This window comes from Pseudochaenichthys georgianus, chromosome 13, assembly GCF_902827115.2.
Source record: "Pseudochaenichthys georgianus chromosome 13, fPseGeo1.2, whole genome shotgun sequence".
Lineage (NCBI taxonomy): Eukaryota > Metazoa > Chordata > Actinopteri > Perciformes > Channichthyidae > Pseudochaenichthys > Pseudochaenichthys georgianus.
Genome location: NC_047515.1, coordinates 2,511,738 through 2,528,836, shown reverse-complemented (window position 1 = coordinate 2,528,836; position 17,099 = coordinate 2,511,738). Strand labels below are relative to the sequence as shown.

General features: G+C 42.8%; 1 protein-coding gene across 1 annotated transcript in view; it reads left to right on the top strand.

The window, feature by feature from the left end:
* The window catches only part of LOC117457517 (neuroblast differentiation-associated protein AHNAK-like), a 64,727-nt gene extending 49,863 nt beyond the window's left edge, over positions 1-14,864 (top strand). Inside the window, 3 exon segments of the mRNA XM_071205305.1 lie at positions 11-2,248; positions 2,251-12,103; positions 12,944-14,864. Of these exon segments, the coding sequence (XP_071061406.1) occupies positions 11-2,248; positions 2,251-12,103; positions 12,944-13,230 (12,378 nt within the window). The 3' untranslated portion in view covers positions 13,231-14,864.
* The last annotated feature ends 2,235 nt before the right edge of the window (positions 14,865-17,099 follow it).

Sequence of the window (17,099 nt, the reverse complement as noted above, 5' to 3'; positions counted from 1 at the left end):
TTAATCAAAGAAAGGTGACATCAAAATCAAGGGATCAGACATCAAGGCTGGGGAAATGAAGATGCCAACTATTGAGATTTCAACCCCACCAGGAACATCACAAGGCAAATTCACCGCTGAGGGTGAAGGAAGAGGTGCTGAATTCAGCTTGCCATCTGCAGACATCGCTCTTCCTGCAATAAAAATCCCTGAAGGAGATGTGAATATACAAGGGCCGAAAGTCAAGGGTAGGAAATTTCAAATGCCAAAAATCAACTTCTTGTTTGCCAAAAGAAAAGCAAAGGGAGATATTGACATTGATGTTCACTCTGGAAAAGATGGGAATTTTGAAATACCATCCTATGATATTGGACTACCTAAAGGAAAAGTCAAAGGCCCTAAGCTTAAGGGAGGAAAAATCAACATGCCAGACATTGACTTGTCTCTCCCCAAAGGCAAGGCTGACCTCAGTATTGAGGGTCCTGAGGTCAAAGGAGGAAAACTCAAAACACCTAAATTTGATGTTTCACTTCCGAAAATGAAGCTGCCAGAGGGCAATGTGGAAATTCCCACGGTTGATATTTCACTCCCAAAAGGAAAAATAGCGGGAGATATAGATATGCAAGGACCTGAAATCAAAGGTGACATGTCCCTCCCTAAAATGAAGTCTCCAGAGGTAGATATCAGCCTTGAAGGTCCTGATGTTAAAGGATCAACGTTTAACTTGCCAACTGTTGACATTTCGCTCCCTAAAGGAAACCTTGAGGGTGACCTTAAAGTTGAAGGTCCTGAGGTAAAAGGGGGTACATTTAAAATGCCAACATTTGATATGTCTTTCCCAAAAATGAATTTCCCAGACGGTGATGTCAAACTTAAAGGCCCAGATATCAAAGGAGAGAAGATTGCGATGCCAGACATTGATATTTCACTTCCCAAAGTGAAAGCATTAGGAGAAATGTCAGGACATGCTGGGAAAGGAGGCAAGTTCCATATGCCCTCTTTTGATATCTCTCTTCCCAACATGAAAGCTAAGGGGCCAGAGGTCAACATAGAAGGTCCTGAACAGAAGGGAGGAAACATCGACATGCCAGACATTGACCTTTCACTCCCAAAAGGAAAGGCTGATGTTGATCTCAATATTGAGGGTCCTGAGGGAAAAGGAGGAACATTCAAAATGCCCAAATGTGACATTTCACTTCCAAAGATGAACCTGCCAGAGGGCAATCTGGAAATGCCAAAGGTTGATATCTCACTCCCAAAAGGAAAGGTAAAGGGAGATGTTGACATAAAGGGACCTGACTTTAAAGGTGACGTTTCACTCCCCAAGGGAAGAGTTGAGGGAGACATCGATGTGGAGGGTCCTGAGGCGAAGGGTGGCACATTTAAAATGCCAACATTTGATGTCTCAATGCCAACAGTTAGTCTCCCAAAGGGTGATGTCAAGCTTAAAGGCCCAGACATGAAGGGAGGGAAGATCGAGATGCCAGACATTGATATTTCACTGCCTAAAGGAAAGGCAGGAGGACACATTGAAATCGAAGGACATGGTGCAAAAGGAGGCAAGTTCCATATGCCCTCTGTTGATTTCTCTCTTCCCAAAATGAAAGCTAGGGGGCCAGAGATAAACATTGAAGGTCCTGAAGTTAAAGGTGGAAAGCTAAACATGCCTTCACTTGATGTTTCTCTGCCCAAAATAAAATCTCCTGATGTCGATATCAGCCTTGAGGGTCCTGATGTTAAAGGAGGAAAGGTCAACATCCCAACTGTTGACATTTCACCTCCCAGAGGAAGGGTTGAGGGGGAGATAAATGTTGAAGGCCCTCAGTTGAAAGGAGGGACATTCAAAATGCCAAAATGTGATGTTTCTCTACCAAAAGCGAGTCTACCAAAGGTTGATGCCAATGTAGAAGGAACCGATTTGAAAGGAAAAATGTATATGCCAACTGTTGACCTTTCACTTCCAAAAGGAAAAGCAGATGTGGATATAGACATTGATGGGCATGGTGGTAAAGGAGGCAAGTTTCACATGCCCTCACTCGATATCTCTCTTCCTAAAATCAAAGCAAAGGGACCTGATCTTAATATCAAAGGACCTGAAATCAAAGGTGACATGTCCCTCCCTAAAATGAAGTCTCCAGAGGTAGATATCAGCCTTGAAGGTCCTGATGTTAAAGGATCAACGTTTAACTTGCCAACTGTTGACATTTCGCTCCCTAAAGGAAACCTTGAGGGTGACCTTAAAGTTGAAGGTCCTGAGGTAAAAGGGGGGTACATTTAAAAATGCCAACATTTGATATGTCTTTCCCAAAAATGAATTTCCCAGACGGTGATGTCAAACTTAAAGGCCCAGATATCAAAGGAGAGAAGATTGCGATGCCAGACATTGATATTTCACTTCCCAAAGTGAAAGCATTAGGAGAAATGTCAGGACATGCTGGGAAAGGAGGCAAGTTCCATATGCCCTCTTTTGATATCTCTCTTCCCAACATGAAAGCTAAGGGGCCAGAGGTCAACATAGAAGGTCCTGAACAGAAGGGAGGAAAAATCGACATGCCAGACATTGACCTTTCACTCCCAAAAGGAAAGGCTGATGTTGATCTCAATATTGAGGGTCCTGAGGGAAAAGGAGGAACATTCAAAATGCCCAAATGTGACATTTCACTTCCAAAGATGAACCTGCCAGAGGGCAATCTGGAAATGCCAAAGGTTGATATCTCACTCCCAAAAGGAAAGGTAAAGGGAGATGTTGACATAAAGGGACCTGACTTTAAAGGTGACGTTTCACTCCCCAAGGGAAGAGTTGAGGGAGACATCGATGTGGAGGGTCCTGAGGCGAAGGGTGGCACATTTAAAATGCCAACATTTGATGTCTCAATGCCAACAGTTAGTCTCCCAAAGGGTGATGTCAAGCTTAAAGGCCCAGACATGAAGGGAGGGAAGATCGAGATGCCAGACATTGATATTTCTCTGCCTAAAGGAAAGGCAGGAGGACACATTGAAATCGAAGGACATGGTGCAAAAGGAGGCAAGTTCCATATGCCCTCTGTTGATTTCTCTCTTCCCAAAATGAAAGCTAGGGGGCCAGAGATAAACATTGAAGGTCCTGAAGTTAAAGGTGGAAAGCTAAACATGCCTTCACTTGATGTTTCTCTGCCCAAAATAAAATCTCCCGATGTCGATATCAGCCTTGAGGGTCCTGATGTTAAAGGAGGAAAGGTCAACATCCCAACTGTTGACATTTCACCTCCCAGAGGAAGGGTTGAGGGGGAGATAAATGTTGAAGGCCCTCAGTTGAAAGGAGGGACATTCAAAATGCCAAAATGTGATGTTTCTCTACCAAAGGCGAGTCTACCAAAGGTTGATGCCAATGTAGAAGGACCAAATATGAAAGGAAAAATTGAAACACCAACTGTTGACATTTCAATACCCAAAGCAAACCTTAATGTCGAGGGATCTAAGGTTTTGGGAGGTACATTTAAAATGCCCAAATTTGATATGTCTTTACCAAAAGCAAATCTGCCAAAGGGTGATGTCAAACTCAAAGGCCCGGAAATCAAGGGGGGGAGGATTGAGATGCCCAACATTGATATTTCACTTCCCAAAGGAAAAGCAAGAGGTGAAATGGAAATTGAAGGACATGCTGGAAAAGGAGGCAAGTTCCATATGCCCTCTGTTGATTTCTCTCTTCCGAAAATGACAGCTAAGGGACCAGAGATTCATATTAAAGGCCCTGAATTTAAGGAAGGAAATATCAACATGCCAGACATTGACCTGTCAGTTCCCAAAGGAAAGGCTGGCATCAGTATTGAGGGTCCTGAGGTAAAAGGAGGAATATTCAAAACGCCTACATTTGACGTGTCACTTCCAAAGATGAACCTGCCAGAGGGCAATGTCAAAGTTGAAGGACCAAAGATTAATGGAGGAGAGATCTCAACACCAGATGTTGATCTTTCAGTTCCTGTTGGAAAATTAGAGGGAGATATCAGCTTTGAAGGACCGTCTGGAAGGGGAAAGTATGAATTGCCAAAGGTGGACTTATCTGGTGTTGGGTTCCATATGCCAACTCTTGACATAAATCTCCCCAAATTTGATCTTGACCTTAGCCTTCCCTCTGGTCATAAAGACAAAAGCCTCAAAGTGGACACCTCTGGGCCCGAAGCATCAGGAGATTTAAAGATGTCTGGTCTCATAGGAGAAATCAATCCAGCCAAGGTGAAAGTAAAGTGTACAGACATGGCGACAGGTGGTGTAGAAGCTCCAGGTGCATCCCTCAAACCTCCTACTATCAGCGGCGTTCTTAAAGCCGAGGGAGGCAGGCCTTCTTCAGGGGGCAGCTTTGATCTGCCTGATGTTTCCCTCAAATTCCCAAGTTTCTCTCTACCAAGGTTTGGTGGAAAGTCTAAGAGTGGTGATTTTGCAATGTCTGTCCCCAAAGGAGACATTTCCCTCAGCTCACCGCATGTGGAAGGAGAGATAAGGGCACCATCAGTAGAGTTTGATGGGGACGGAAAAGTCAAGGTGAAAAAACCTACAATTAAAATGCCATCATTTGGTGTATCCAAAAAGCATGCAGATGTATCCGTGTCTTGTCCTGATGTAGATGTTAAAGTTAAAAAGGGAAAATTCCCCAAGTTTAAAATATCATCAAAAAGTCAGCTCCCAGAGGGAGGGGTTGATGCTGAGCTGGGGGCAGATGTTGAAGGGAAAGGTGGCTTCCATGCCCCTGACGTCACTCTCAAACTACCAAAGTTCTCAATGCCAGGATTTGGCTCTAAAGAGAAAGATTTAGGTCAGCAAAGTGTTAACTTTGAGTCTAAAGCCAAGGTTAAGATGCCCTCTGTTGAGTTGTCACTACCAGCAGCTAAGACACCAGAGACTGAGGTTGTGTTACCTAAAGCAGAGGTGGATGTCTCAGAGGCTGATATCAGAGGTTATGAGGTAAGCCTCAACATTCCAAAAATGCCAACAATTGACATTTCCAGCCCCAAAGTAGACCTGGATGTGTCCCTGCCTAGAGTAGAGCATGATGCAAAGACTGATGGAAAAGGAGGCAAATTCAACTTGCCTGGAATCAAGATGCCTGACATTGATCTGTCCCTTCCTAGAGGGAAAACTGGGGACCTAAAAATGCCAGATGTTGACATCTCTCTGCCTAAAGGAAAGATTGAAGGTCCAGATTTTGGAATGGAAGTAGGTACAGGTGGAATATTCAAAATGCCTCACATGAAAATGCCCAACATCGACATCTCCCTGCCCAAAGGAAGGATTGAGGGTTCAGAGATGGAAATCGAAGGCGAGGATGGAAAGTTTAAAATGCCTCATCTCAACATGCCTTCAGTTGACATTTCACTTCCCAAAGGAAAGATAGAAGGTCCCGATTTTAAAATGGGGGGAGGTACAGAAGGAAAGTTCAAAATGCCTCACATGAAAATGCCAGATGTTGACATCTCTCTGCCCAAGGGAAGGATTGAAGGTCCAGGCGTTGAAATGGAAGGAAGTCAAGGAGGAAAGTTCAAAATGCCTGATGTGAAAATGCCAGATGTTGACATCTCTCTGCCTAAAGGAAAGATTGAAGGTCCAGATGTTGGAATGGAAGGAGGTACAGGTGGAAGATTCAAAATGCCTCACATGAAAATGCCCAACATCGACCTCTCTCTGCCCAAAGGAAAGATTCAGGGTCCAGATGTTGAAATGGATGGAGGTACAGGAGGAAAGTTCAAAATGCCTCAGATCAAAATGCCAGATGTTGACATCTCTCTGCCCAAGGGAAGGATTGAGGGTCCAGAGATGGCTATCAAGGGAGATGGTGCTAAATTCAAGATGCCACATCTCAGTATGCCCTCTGTTGATGTTTCACTTCCTAAAGGAAAGATCGGTGATCCGGATATTGAAATAGAAGGAGGCACCGGAGGCAAATTTAAAATGCCGCACTTGAAAATGCCCAACATTGGCATCTCTCTACCCAAAGGAAGGATTGAAGGTCCAGGCGTTGAAATGGAGGGAAGTAAAGGAGGAAAGTTAAAAATGCCTGATGTGAAAATGCCAGATGTTGACATCTCTCTGCCCAAAGGAAAGATTGAAGGCCCAGATTTTGGAATAGAAGGAGGAACCGGAGGAAAATTCAAAATGCCTCACATGAGAATGCCCAACATCGACATCTCCCTGCCCAAAGGAAAGATTGAGGGTTCAGACATGGAAATCGAAGGCGAAGATGGAAAGTTTAAAATGCCTCACCTCAACATGCCTTCAGTTGATATTTCACTTCCCAAAGGAAAGATGGAAGGTCCCGATTTTAAAATGGGGGGAGGTACAGGAGGAAAGTTCAAAATGCCTCACATGAAAATGCCAGATGTTGACATCTCTCTGCCCAAGGGAAGGATTGAAGGTCCAGATGTTGAAATGGATGGAAGTACAGGAGGAAAGTTCAAAATGCCTCACATGAAAATGCCCAACATCGACCTCTCTCTGCCCAAAGGAAAGATTGAAGGTCCAGATGTTGAAATGGATGGAGGTACAGGAGGAAAGTTCAAAATGCCTCAGATCAAAATGCCAGATGTTGACATCTCTCTGCCCAAAGGAAGGATTGAAGGTCCAGATGTTGAAATGGAGGGAAGTAAAGGTGGAAGATTCAAAATGCCTCACATGAAAATGCCCAACATCGGTATCTCTCTGCCTAAAGGAAAGATCGAGGGTCCAGATGTTGAAATGGAAGGAAGTCAAAGAGAAAAGTTAAAAATGCCTCACATGAAAATGCCAGATGTTGACATCTCTCTGCCTAAAGGAAAGATTGAAGGTCCAGATGTTGGAATGGAAGGAGGTACAGGTCTAAAATTCAAAATGCCTCACATGAAAATGCCCAACATCGACCTCTCTCTGCCCAAAGGAAAGATTGAAGGTCCAGATGTTGAAATGGATGGAGGTACAGGAGGAAAGTTCAAAATGCCTGACATCAAAATGCCAGATGTTGACATCTCTCTGCCCAAGGGAAGGATTGAGGGTCCAGAGATGGCTATCAAGGGAGATGGTGCTAAATTCAAGATGCCACATCTCAGTATGCCCTCTGTTGATGTTTCACTTCCTAAAGGAAAGATCGGTGATCCGGATATTGAAATAGAAGGAGGCACCGGAGGCAAATTTAAAATGCCGCACTTGAAAATGCCCAACATTGACATCTCTCTGCCCAAAAGAAGGATTGAAGGTTCAGAGATGGAAATCGAAGGCGAAGATGGAAAGTTTAAAATGCCTCACCTCAACATGCCTTCAGTTGATATTTCACTTCCTAAAGGAAAGATGGAAGGTCCCGATTTTAAAATGGGGGGAGGTACAGGAGGAAAGTTCAAAATGCCTCACATGAAAATGCCAGATGTTGACATCTCTCTGCCCAAGGGAAGGATTGAAGGTCCAGATGTTGAAATGGATGGAGGTACAGGAGGAAAGTTCAAAATGCCTCAGATCAAAATGCCAGATGTTGACATCTCTCTGCCCAAGGGAAGGATTGAGGGTCCAGAGATGGCTATCAAGGGAGATGGTGCTAAATTCAAGATGCCACATCTCAGTATGCCCTCTGTTGATGTTTCACTTCCTAAAGGAAAGATCGGTGATCCGGATATTGAAATAGAAGGAGGCACCGGAGGCAAATTTAAAATGCCGCACTTGAAAATGCCCAACATTGACATCTCTCTGCCCAAAAGAAGGATTGAAGGTCCAGATGTTGAAATGGAAGGAAGTCAAGGAAGAAAGTTCAAAATGCCTGATGTGAAAATGCCAGATGTTGACATCTCTCTGCCCAAAGGAAAGATTGAAGGTCCAGATGTTGAAATGGAGGGAAGTAAAGGTGGAAGATTCAAAATGCCTCACATGAAAATGCCTAACATCGGCATCTCTCTGCCTAAAGGAAAGATCGAGGGTCCAGATGTTGAAATGGAAGGAAGTCAAGGAGAAAAGTTAAAAATGCCTCACATGAAAATGCCAGATGTTGACATCTCTCTGCCTAAAGGAAAGATTGAAGGTCCAGATGTTGGAATGGAAGGAGGTACAGGTCTAAAATTCAAAATGCCTCACATGAAAATGCCCAACATCGACCTCTCTCTGCCCAAAGGAAAGATTGAAGGTCCAGATGTTGAAATGGATGGAGGTACAGGAGGAAAGTTCAAAATGCCTGACATCAAAATGCCAGATGTTGACATCTCTCTGCCCAAGGGAAGGATTGAGGGTCCAGAGATGGCTATCAAGGGAGATAGTGCTAAATTCAAGATGCCACATCTCAGTATGCCCTCTGTTGATGTTTCACTTCCTAAAGGAAAGATCGGTGATCCGGATATTGAAATAGAAGGAGGCACCGGAGGCAAATTTAAAATGCCGCACTTGAAAATGCCCAACATTGACATCTCTCTGCCCAAAAGAAGGATTGAAGGTCCAGATGTTGAAATGGAAGGAAGTCAAGGAGGAAAGTTCAAAATGCCTGATGTGAAAATGCCAGATGTTGACATCTCTCTGCCCAAAGGAAAGATTGAAGGTCCAGATGTTGAAATGGAGGGAAGTAAAGGTGGAAGATTCAAAATGCCTCACATGAAAATGCCTAACATCGGCATCTCTCTGCCTAAAGGAAAGATCGAGGGTCCAGATGTTGAAATGGAAGGAAGTCAAGGAGAAAAGTTAAAAATGCCTCACATGAAAATGCCAGATGTTGACATCTCTCTGCCTAAAGGAAAGATTGAAGGTCCAGATGTTGGAATGGAAGGAGGTACAGGTCTAAAATTCAAAATGCCTCACATGAAAATGCCCAACATCGACCTCTCTCTGCCCAAAGGAAAGATTGAAGGTCCAGATGTTGAAATGGATGGAGGTACAGGAAGAAAGTTCAAAATGCCTGACATCAAAATGCCAGATGTTGACATCTCTCTGCCCAAGGGAAGGATTGAGGGTCCAGAGATGGCTATCAAGGGAGATAGTGCTAAATTCAAGATGCCACATCTCAGTATGCCCTCTGTTGATGTTTCACTTCCTAAAGGAAAGATCGGTGATCCGGATATTGAAATAGAAGGAGGCACCGGAGGCAAATTTAAAATGCCGCACTTGAAAATGCCCAACATTGACATCTCTCTGCCCAAAAGAAGGATTGAAGGTCCAGATGTTGAAATGGAAGGAAGTCAAGGAGGAAAGTTCAAAATGCCTGATGTGAAAATGCCAGATGTTGACATCTCTCTGCCCAAAGGAAAGATTGAAGGCCCAGATTTTGGAATAGAAGGAGGAACCGGAGGAAAATTCAAAATGCCTGACATGAGAATGCCCAACATCGACATCTCCCTGCCCAAAGGAAGGATTGAGGGTTCAGAGATGGAAATCGAAGGCGAAGATGGAAAGTTTAAAATGCCTCATCTCAACATGCCTTCAGTTGATATTTCACTTCCCAAAGGAAAGATGGAAGGTCCCGATTTTAAAATGGGGGGAGGTACAGGAGGAAAGTTCAAAATGCCTCACATGAAAATGCCAGATGTTGACATCTCTCTGCCCAAGGGAAGGATTGAAGGTCCAGATGTTGAAATGGAGGGAAGTAAAGGTGGAAGATTCAAAATGCCTCACATGAAAATGCCCAACATTGGCATCTCTCTGCCTAAAGGAAAGATCGAGGGTCCAGATGTTGAAATGGAAGGAAGTCATGGAGAAAAGTTAAAAATGCCTCACATGAAAATGCCAGATGTTGACATCTCTCTGCCTAAAGGAAAGATTGAGGGTCCAGATGTTGAAATGGATGGAGGTACAGGAGGAAAGTTCAAAATGCCTCAGATCAAAATGCCAGATGTTGACATCTCTCTGCCCAAGGGAAGGATTGAGGGTCCAGAGATGGCTATCAAGGGAGATGGTGCTAAATTCAAGATGCCACATCTCAGTATGCCCTCTGTTGATGTTTCACTTCCTAAAGGAAAGATCGGTGATCCGGATATTGAAATAGAAGGAGGCACCGGAGGCAAATTTAAAATGCCGCACTTGAAAATGCCCAACATTGACATCTCTCTGCCCAAAAGAAGGATTGAAGGTCCAGATGTTGAAATGGAAGGAAGTCAAGGAGGAAAGTTCAAAATGCCTGATGTGAAAATGCCTAACATCGACATCTCTCTGCCCAAAGGAAAGATTGAGGGTCCAGATGTTGGAATGGATGGAGGTACAGGAGGAAAGTTGAAAATGCCTCAGATGAAAATGCCAGATGTTGACATCTCTCTGCCCAAAGGAAGGATTGATGCTTCGGGGATGGAGATCAAAGGTGATGGTGGAAAATACAAGATGCCACATCTCACCATGCCCTCTATTGGTATTTCACATCCCAAAGGAAAGATTGAAAGTACAGATTTCGAAATAGAGGGAGGTGCTGAGGGAAAGATCAAAATGCCTAGCTGGAAAATGCCAGATTTTGACATTTCTCTGCCAAAGAAAAAAATGGAAGGCCCTAAAGTTGAAATACAGGGAGGTGAAGGAGGAAACGTCAATATGCGTGATGTGGACCTATCTATCCCTAAAGGACACCTGGAGGCTGAGGGAAGGACCAGCAAGCTGCCGCATATCAAGATGCCAAAAGTTGATATTTTACTTCCTAAAAGTAAAAGTAAAGATATTGAAACATTGAATCGATCCTGTGAAGCAGAGATCAATTTACCAGCTGTTGAATTAGGAGGGGAAACTGTGCCAAAAGTGTCATCACCGGAGTTGGACGTCGATGCAACACTGAGTAGACCTAAACAAGGCACAGAAGCTCTTGGGGAGCACAAAGGCCTCAGACTTAAGATACCTACAATAGACATCAAATGTCCAAAAGGCGACCTGGAGCTGGATGTAGGACTTTATAGAGGAGAGGGCGAGAAGGACAGGAAAAAGATGGAGCTACCTGATTTAGATATCAGCACAGCAGGAACCAGCAGCAAAGCCAAGGGCCCTAAAGTCAAAGGAACAAAATTCCACATTGGGATGCCAAAAAAGAAGACTGGTCGAGATGTAAAAGCAGAAGCAAAAATATGCAAAAACTGCGGTGATGAAGATTTAGGTGGTCATATCAAACACAAATGCAAGACAAAAGAAACATTTAAGTACGAAGTTGAAATTGAAACACATAATGGACATAAAAATAACAAAGGTCGTGTTAACATCCCAGTACCAGAGTGTACGTTACCAAGTGTTTGTCTGACAAACAAACAAGGCTCGGCTGACTTTGGAACCGCGGGAGAGGGTGGCTTCTCATCATCCAGAGCAGACATGAGTGTGCCCAGGATTCCAGACATAGATTTTGACATAGGTACAGCACAGGATGAAGATGAGGATGGAACAGAACAAGACAAGAAAGTCAAAATCCCTAAGTTTGGGGTCCCATTACCCTCCATCTCCTCTCCTAAGGGAAGAATGAATATCACTCGGCCAGAAATTCAGTATGAGGGTCCTAAAATGCCTAAAGTAAAGAAAGCTGTATTTGTCTTGGTAAATCCTCCTCAAACAGGTGAGCCCACTGCATGCTCACACCTCCCAAGAGAGGAGGCGACAGCTCAGGCTGAAACAGAAGGATTTAACGTGAAGTTGCCAAAAATCACAATGAAGCCAAACTTTGGGAAGTCCAAAGAAAAATCAGCTGCTGTGTCGTTTTCTCCTAGCGAATCAGGGTCCTTTGATGTCAATCTTAAGGGTGACGGTTCAAGATCCAATTTCAATGGTGCTCACATCGGCTCCAAGGATGATAAAGGGACATTCAGCGGCAAAACCAATCTTCCAAAGGTACAGTTAACATCTCCATACGGCAAGATGTCTGTAGAGGGGGAGGACTCTGGCATGCATGAGAAACTGGGAAAGGATTTAGCAACAGTACACATGGAGGAATTCACTAAAGAACTTAAAGTAAAATCAGGCAACATGGCCTTCTCTGGCTTTAGTGAGGAGCTCCCAAAGGATGTGGTGTCCTCTCATGCCAGAACAGACATGCTGGACAGGGACAGCTCAGAGTCCCCTGCTAGTTTCACCATGGAGTTTAGCTCTGCAAAAGTCCAGCCATGGAGCGAGGGCGAGAGCCAAAGCAAGGAACCCGAAGAAAGGGTGTCTTCCACCTGGTTCAAGGTCCCTAAGTTCAACCTGAAGCCACACTCCACAGGTAAGGACACCAACACTTCAAACGTTGATCACAAGAAATGATACATAGACTTTTGCAAAGGGTTGACGATATCCAAGTCCGACTGTAGGTGCTTATCATGTGACTGACTCCGACTGTAGGTGCTTATCATGTGACTGACTCCGACTGTAGGTGCTTATCATGTGACTGACTCCGACTGTAGGTGCTTATCATGTGACTGACTCCGACTGTAGGTGCTTATCATGTGACTGACTCCGACTGTAGGTGCTTATCATGTGACTGACTCCGACTGTAGGTGCTTATCATGTGACTGACTCCGACTGTAGGTGCTTATCATGTGACTGACTCCGACTGTAGGTGCTTATCATGTGACTGACTCCGACTGTAGGTGCTTATCATGTGACTGACGTCCAGTAGAACTCGTGCAGTATTTACTTTTTGGACGTTTGTTTCTTAGTCTTTCACCAGTTCTCTGAACATTGAAATGCAACACAAACCCACTGCATCACTCCTATTTCAGAGACATTGAATAATTGCAAGTCTTTCAAAAATAATAATAATTCACAAATCAAATAAGTAAATGACTTAATACCTGTTTCTTTCCTTATTTCACTATTTTTGGCACTACATTATACATCATCAGCAATTTATCCTTGCTATTTTTAATGTGTTGTGTTTTTGTGTTTATTGTATAAATTAATAATATGTTCTTTATATAGAATATATAATAATATGTATATCCCCTGCTACTTCTCTGCTACATACAACTAAGTTTCTTTTCTGTCATGATTTCCTAACCTCTTATCCTTTCCTATCCTTGCTTCCTTTCTTCTGCCCACCTGCTTGTCTCCTCCCCTCCAGGCTTCCTCCAGATAACCCCCGAGAGTTCTCCTCAGGCCCAGCGGAAGGGGGAGGTGGCAGGTGAGGCTGATGTCTCAGGGTCTTTCTGCCTTCACACCTCAGGGCTCGACTTTAGCACGCAAGAAATATCTGAGGAGCACCAAGCCTCCTCCGCTGAGGAGAGAACTGTCACCATGGTGACCAAGACCACCAGAGTCACCCGTCACATGGTTTCGTCTGAGACACGAACAGGTGAATCTTCAGCCACCACGACAACGACTCACAAGGTGTCGGACTTTAAATACTGAGGATGCTGTAATCATATCTTAAATGTCTTTACATCTTGTTGGGGTTCTTGGTGAGGTTGCAGTGTTCTTGTAGCCTAGGCTAAGCCTGCGAAGTGGCAAACCTCCATTAGGTAAAGGTCTTTCTTTTTATTTCAATGGGTGAGATATGAATGTGATAAAAAACAGTTGCATTTCATCAATCGGCACCATTATAAAACCAACAGAGTAATATGTGCTTCCTTTCTTCTCATTTTAAATGTAATTGTTGTAACTGTTGTTGGAGTTTTGTTAGTTTAGTTTGTATTATTTATCAGATTTTGTTTGGTTTTAAAGTGTTCACTCTGAATGTAAACATGTCACACTGCTTGATTATTTATTGTTGTTTGTTCACAGTGCGCTGGAATGAGTCGTTTACTCTCATCAGTATCATGGATTTGACGATTCTTTAAACTGCAACAGTACAGGCCGGAGTAATGTTCGTGTAAATACATCCATATCATTGCTTTTATGAAGCGGTATTCCCTCGATTAGAAATGTAATTATTTTCATATTCACCGGTCAGGAGAGGAAGTTATATTGTGTGACCTGATAATAACCTTGAAGGAAAAGTGTGAGCTTTTTGAGATTATAGGCTAATCTCATTTGCTGCCATAGTTTTATATTTGACGCATTTAGCTGATGCTGTTACCCAGAGACAGTCACGGTGCGTGAGCAGGACACCCTGGACTCTTTTCTTGCTGTGGGGATCAGACCTGTGACTTCTGGTTGAAGGTTCATGCATCTACTGTAGGCCACCCTGCTGCTAATCCATTTTATATTCATGTTTTTACTGTAGACTGCCACAAAACACACTGCTGTATATTTTGTGTGTTGACTCTTGGCTTCAAGATACACATCCTGACTGATGCTGATGTTTTGCAACTCATCTGTGAACTATGTCGTGTTCCAGAACATCAATATCAGGCTCAGAGGACATTTGGGGATGAGGGTGCTGTTGGGTGCTTTAACAAAATCACTGAGATAAGGTCTACATTTCAAACTGTAACACTTTTTCTCTTGAAACTTCAAAAAAGGTCCTCAAAAAATGATGTTACTCTCAGGCTGCTACAATTATTGATCAAAATAAAAGTTGAGGTTCATCAAAATCAAATCAAAATCAAAGTTCATCTTTAAAAAAAAGATGTGTTGACTACACATTTAGACATGTAAAGTGAATTCCCAAATGCAATATAGTACCTACACAAACACAGCTTCTGTAATGATACTGGCATCAAAGTAGAACTTTTGAAAGCTACCGATTGTATTCACATCTCATAGCCATTGTCAGTTTCACAGGGTACACAATACAGAGCTACTTTTAAGGTGGATATTACGCATTTGAGAATGGACAGTCTTTCATTAACATATTTTAAGACTGGGCCTGTTTCTCGGGTGGTAAAGAGAAAATAGACATTTAAAAAGCCGGAGAGAAATAGCAACAAGGTCAAGGTAACACACACCTATTCATTTCTATTTGTATTAGGATTTTTACCTTTCTGATTTAATCAAGTCTTCAAGTTTCTTTTGGATTATAAAGGGTTTCAGTGCCAAGTGTTTTTGTCAAAGCTGCATTGGAGAGAATGTTTAAGATGTCAATAAATAATAATCAATAAAATTATATAATTTTAAATGACAGTTTCCTGATGTTTTCACTTTCACACCGGATACATTATAAGTTAGATAAAAAGCTGACTTGTATTTTTGTCTATCATGGTTCTTTTTTTTTTCTGGCAGGAAAGGGCTTTCATACAGTAGCCCCACTACACTTAATCGTACCCATGTTAAGTCGTGATTTATACAACCGTCTTTATTTAGCGAGACGACAACAACAACAACCTCATGTCTAACATGCAAATCCAACATTATGTTACTAATAAAAAAAAGTAAATGAGTAGCATTTTAAAATGTACAATGTTGGTGCCCCCAGGTGATGATATTAAATAACAGAAGTGCACGCCCCCTACAGCTATGGTTATTTTTAAGTTTACTGCAGTTTACACATCTCTTTTAATGGATTACATGTTGGACATGAGGACCAATAACTCTTACTTGTTAACATGAACTGGAAAGACGGCAGGACCATAAACTGTATTGTAGGCATCAAATACAGAAGCAGAATACATTAACAAAACACTGAAACACACATTATTCTCACCTCAAGGAAAAGAGGGAGAAAAATCATCTCCTAACCAGAGACCCAAAAGCACATGGATTAGCCTTTTTAGAAACATTCCTGAAGAGGAGGAGACAGTGATAAACTATGGACACCGGTGCATGACGTCTTCCCATTGTGTGCGTGCGTGTGTGTGCGCGTGCGTGCGTGTGTCTGTGTTCTCCAATCCTCTGCTGTGATGATGCTGTGCGACGTGTATGTGAGGGCAGTTTAAACGTATGAGGAGTGAATAATGCCACAGAGAGAAGGTAGACTGCTACAGTACGTCACCAGATACACTCTCACAGTAGCAGACTTTCCTTTAAGAGAGCAATGGAGCATTCTGTTACACTTATCAGCTCAGACGCTGTTCAATTAAACAGGACTGCCTATTCCATCATTTCCGTAGGCCTATGACCTCATCAATGCCCGTTAAAGCTGAAATGTGGTACTTTAACATTCAGTGGTGTAAAGTATGTAGATTTACTCAAGTACTGTGCTAAGAAACATGTTGAGAGGGTTGTACTTTACTTGAGCATTTCAATGTTTTGCAATTTGCACTTCTACTCCACTATATTTCAGGAAATAGTGTACTTCTACCTTTGGTTACTTTACATATTTGGATTAATAATAATAATAATAATAATAATTCCTTACATGTATTATGTGTTATGCTTTTTCAATGACTCAAAGTGCTTTTACATATACACACATTACACATAACATATATGCAATGGTCAGATACTGTGGACATTACCCACAGGAGCAAGTTCAGGTGAAGTGTCTTGCCGAAGGACACACCGGCTTTACAGACGCAGCAGCAGCGGGTTTCACCGCTTGATCATTGCACAGCGCACTGCGCCACACCGTCCATCTTCACGCCTCGAGGTCATCGAGGCGCTTTTACAAGTACACATTGGTATTATACATCTACTGTGAGCAAATCCGGGTGAAGTGTCTTGCCCAAGGACACAACGGCCTGACCCAGTGGGGGCAGGAGCGGGTTTCGAACTGGAGTTCTCCGTTGATCTGATGATCGGATGCACAGACAGAGTATTCCCCCATTTTGGTACTTCTACTATTTCTTAAGTAAATTACCTGAGTACTACAACCATGGTTACATTCAAGCCTTTGTGAAATGAGTTTACACAAAGTTTCCCCCCCCCCCCATGGAACTCTCCATCTCAAGTCTTCCTAAGCATTTGTTCTCCCCAAATGATTCCTTCTTTTTAGCTGGGTTGTATTCTGGAGCATTCCGTCCAGAACCCCCCCCCTCTCAGCCATACACTTAGCTGCTGCGTGTTGCTGTTATTCTCACTGCCAGAGGAGGGAGACAAAGGTCCCCAACCTTAAGATATGAAATGAATGTATTATGCAGGGCAGCACCCTCAGCAGCACAGGCAAGTCACAATATTAAGCAACAATGAGGAAAAAGGATCTGACAATAATTAAAACTTGCACATGGATGAAATATGTATATCAATATATTGGCTGCACAATTGAAAGAGTTCAAACCCATTTATAACACATGTCGTGTCGTGACTCAAGTTGTAATATTATACTCAGCCAGAAATGAAACAGTTTTGTGCAACACAAGAATCAGTGGTGGAAATACTAAGTACTTTATGCTGTACTGTACATTTATACTCTATTACATTTGGAAAAGCAGAAGCAAATTGTGTACTTTTTACTCCAATAC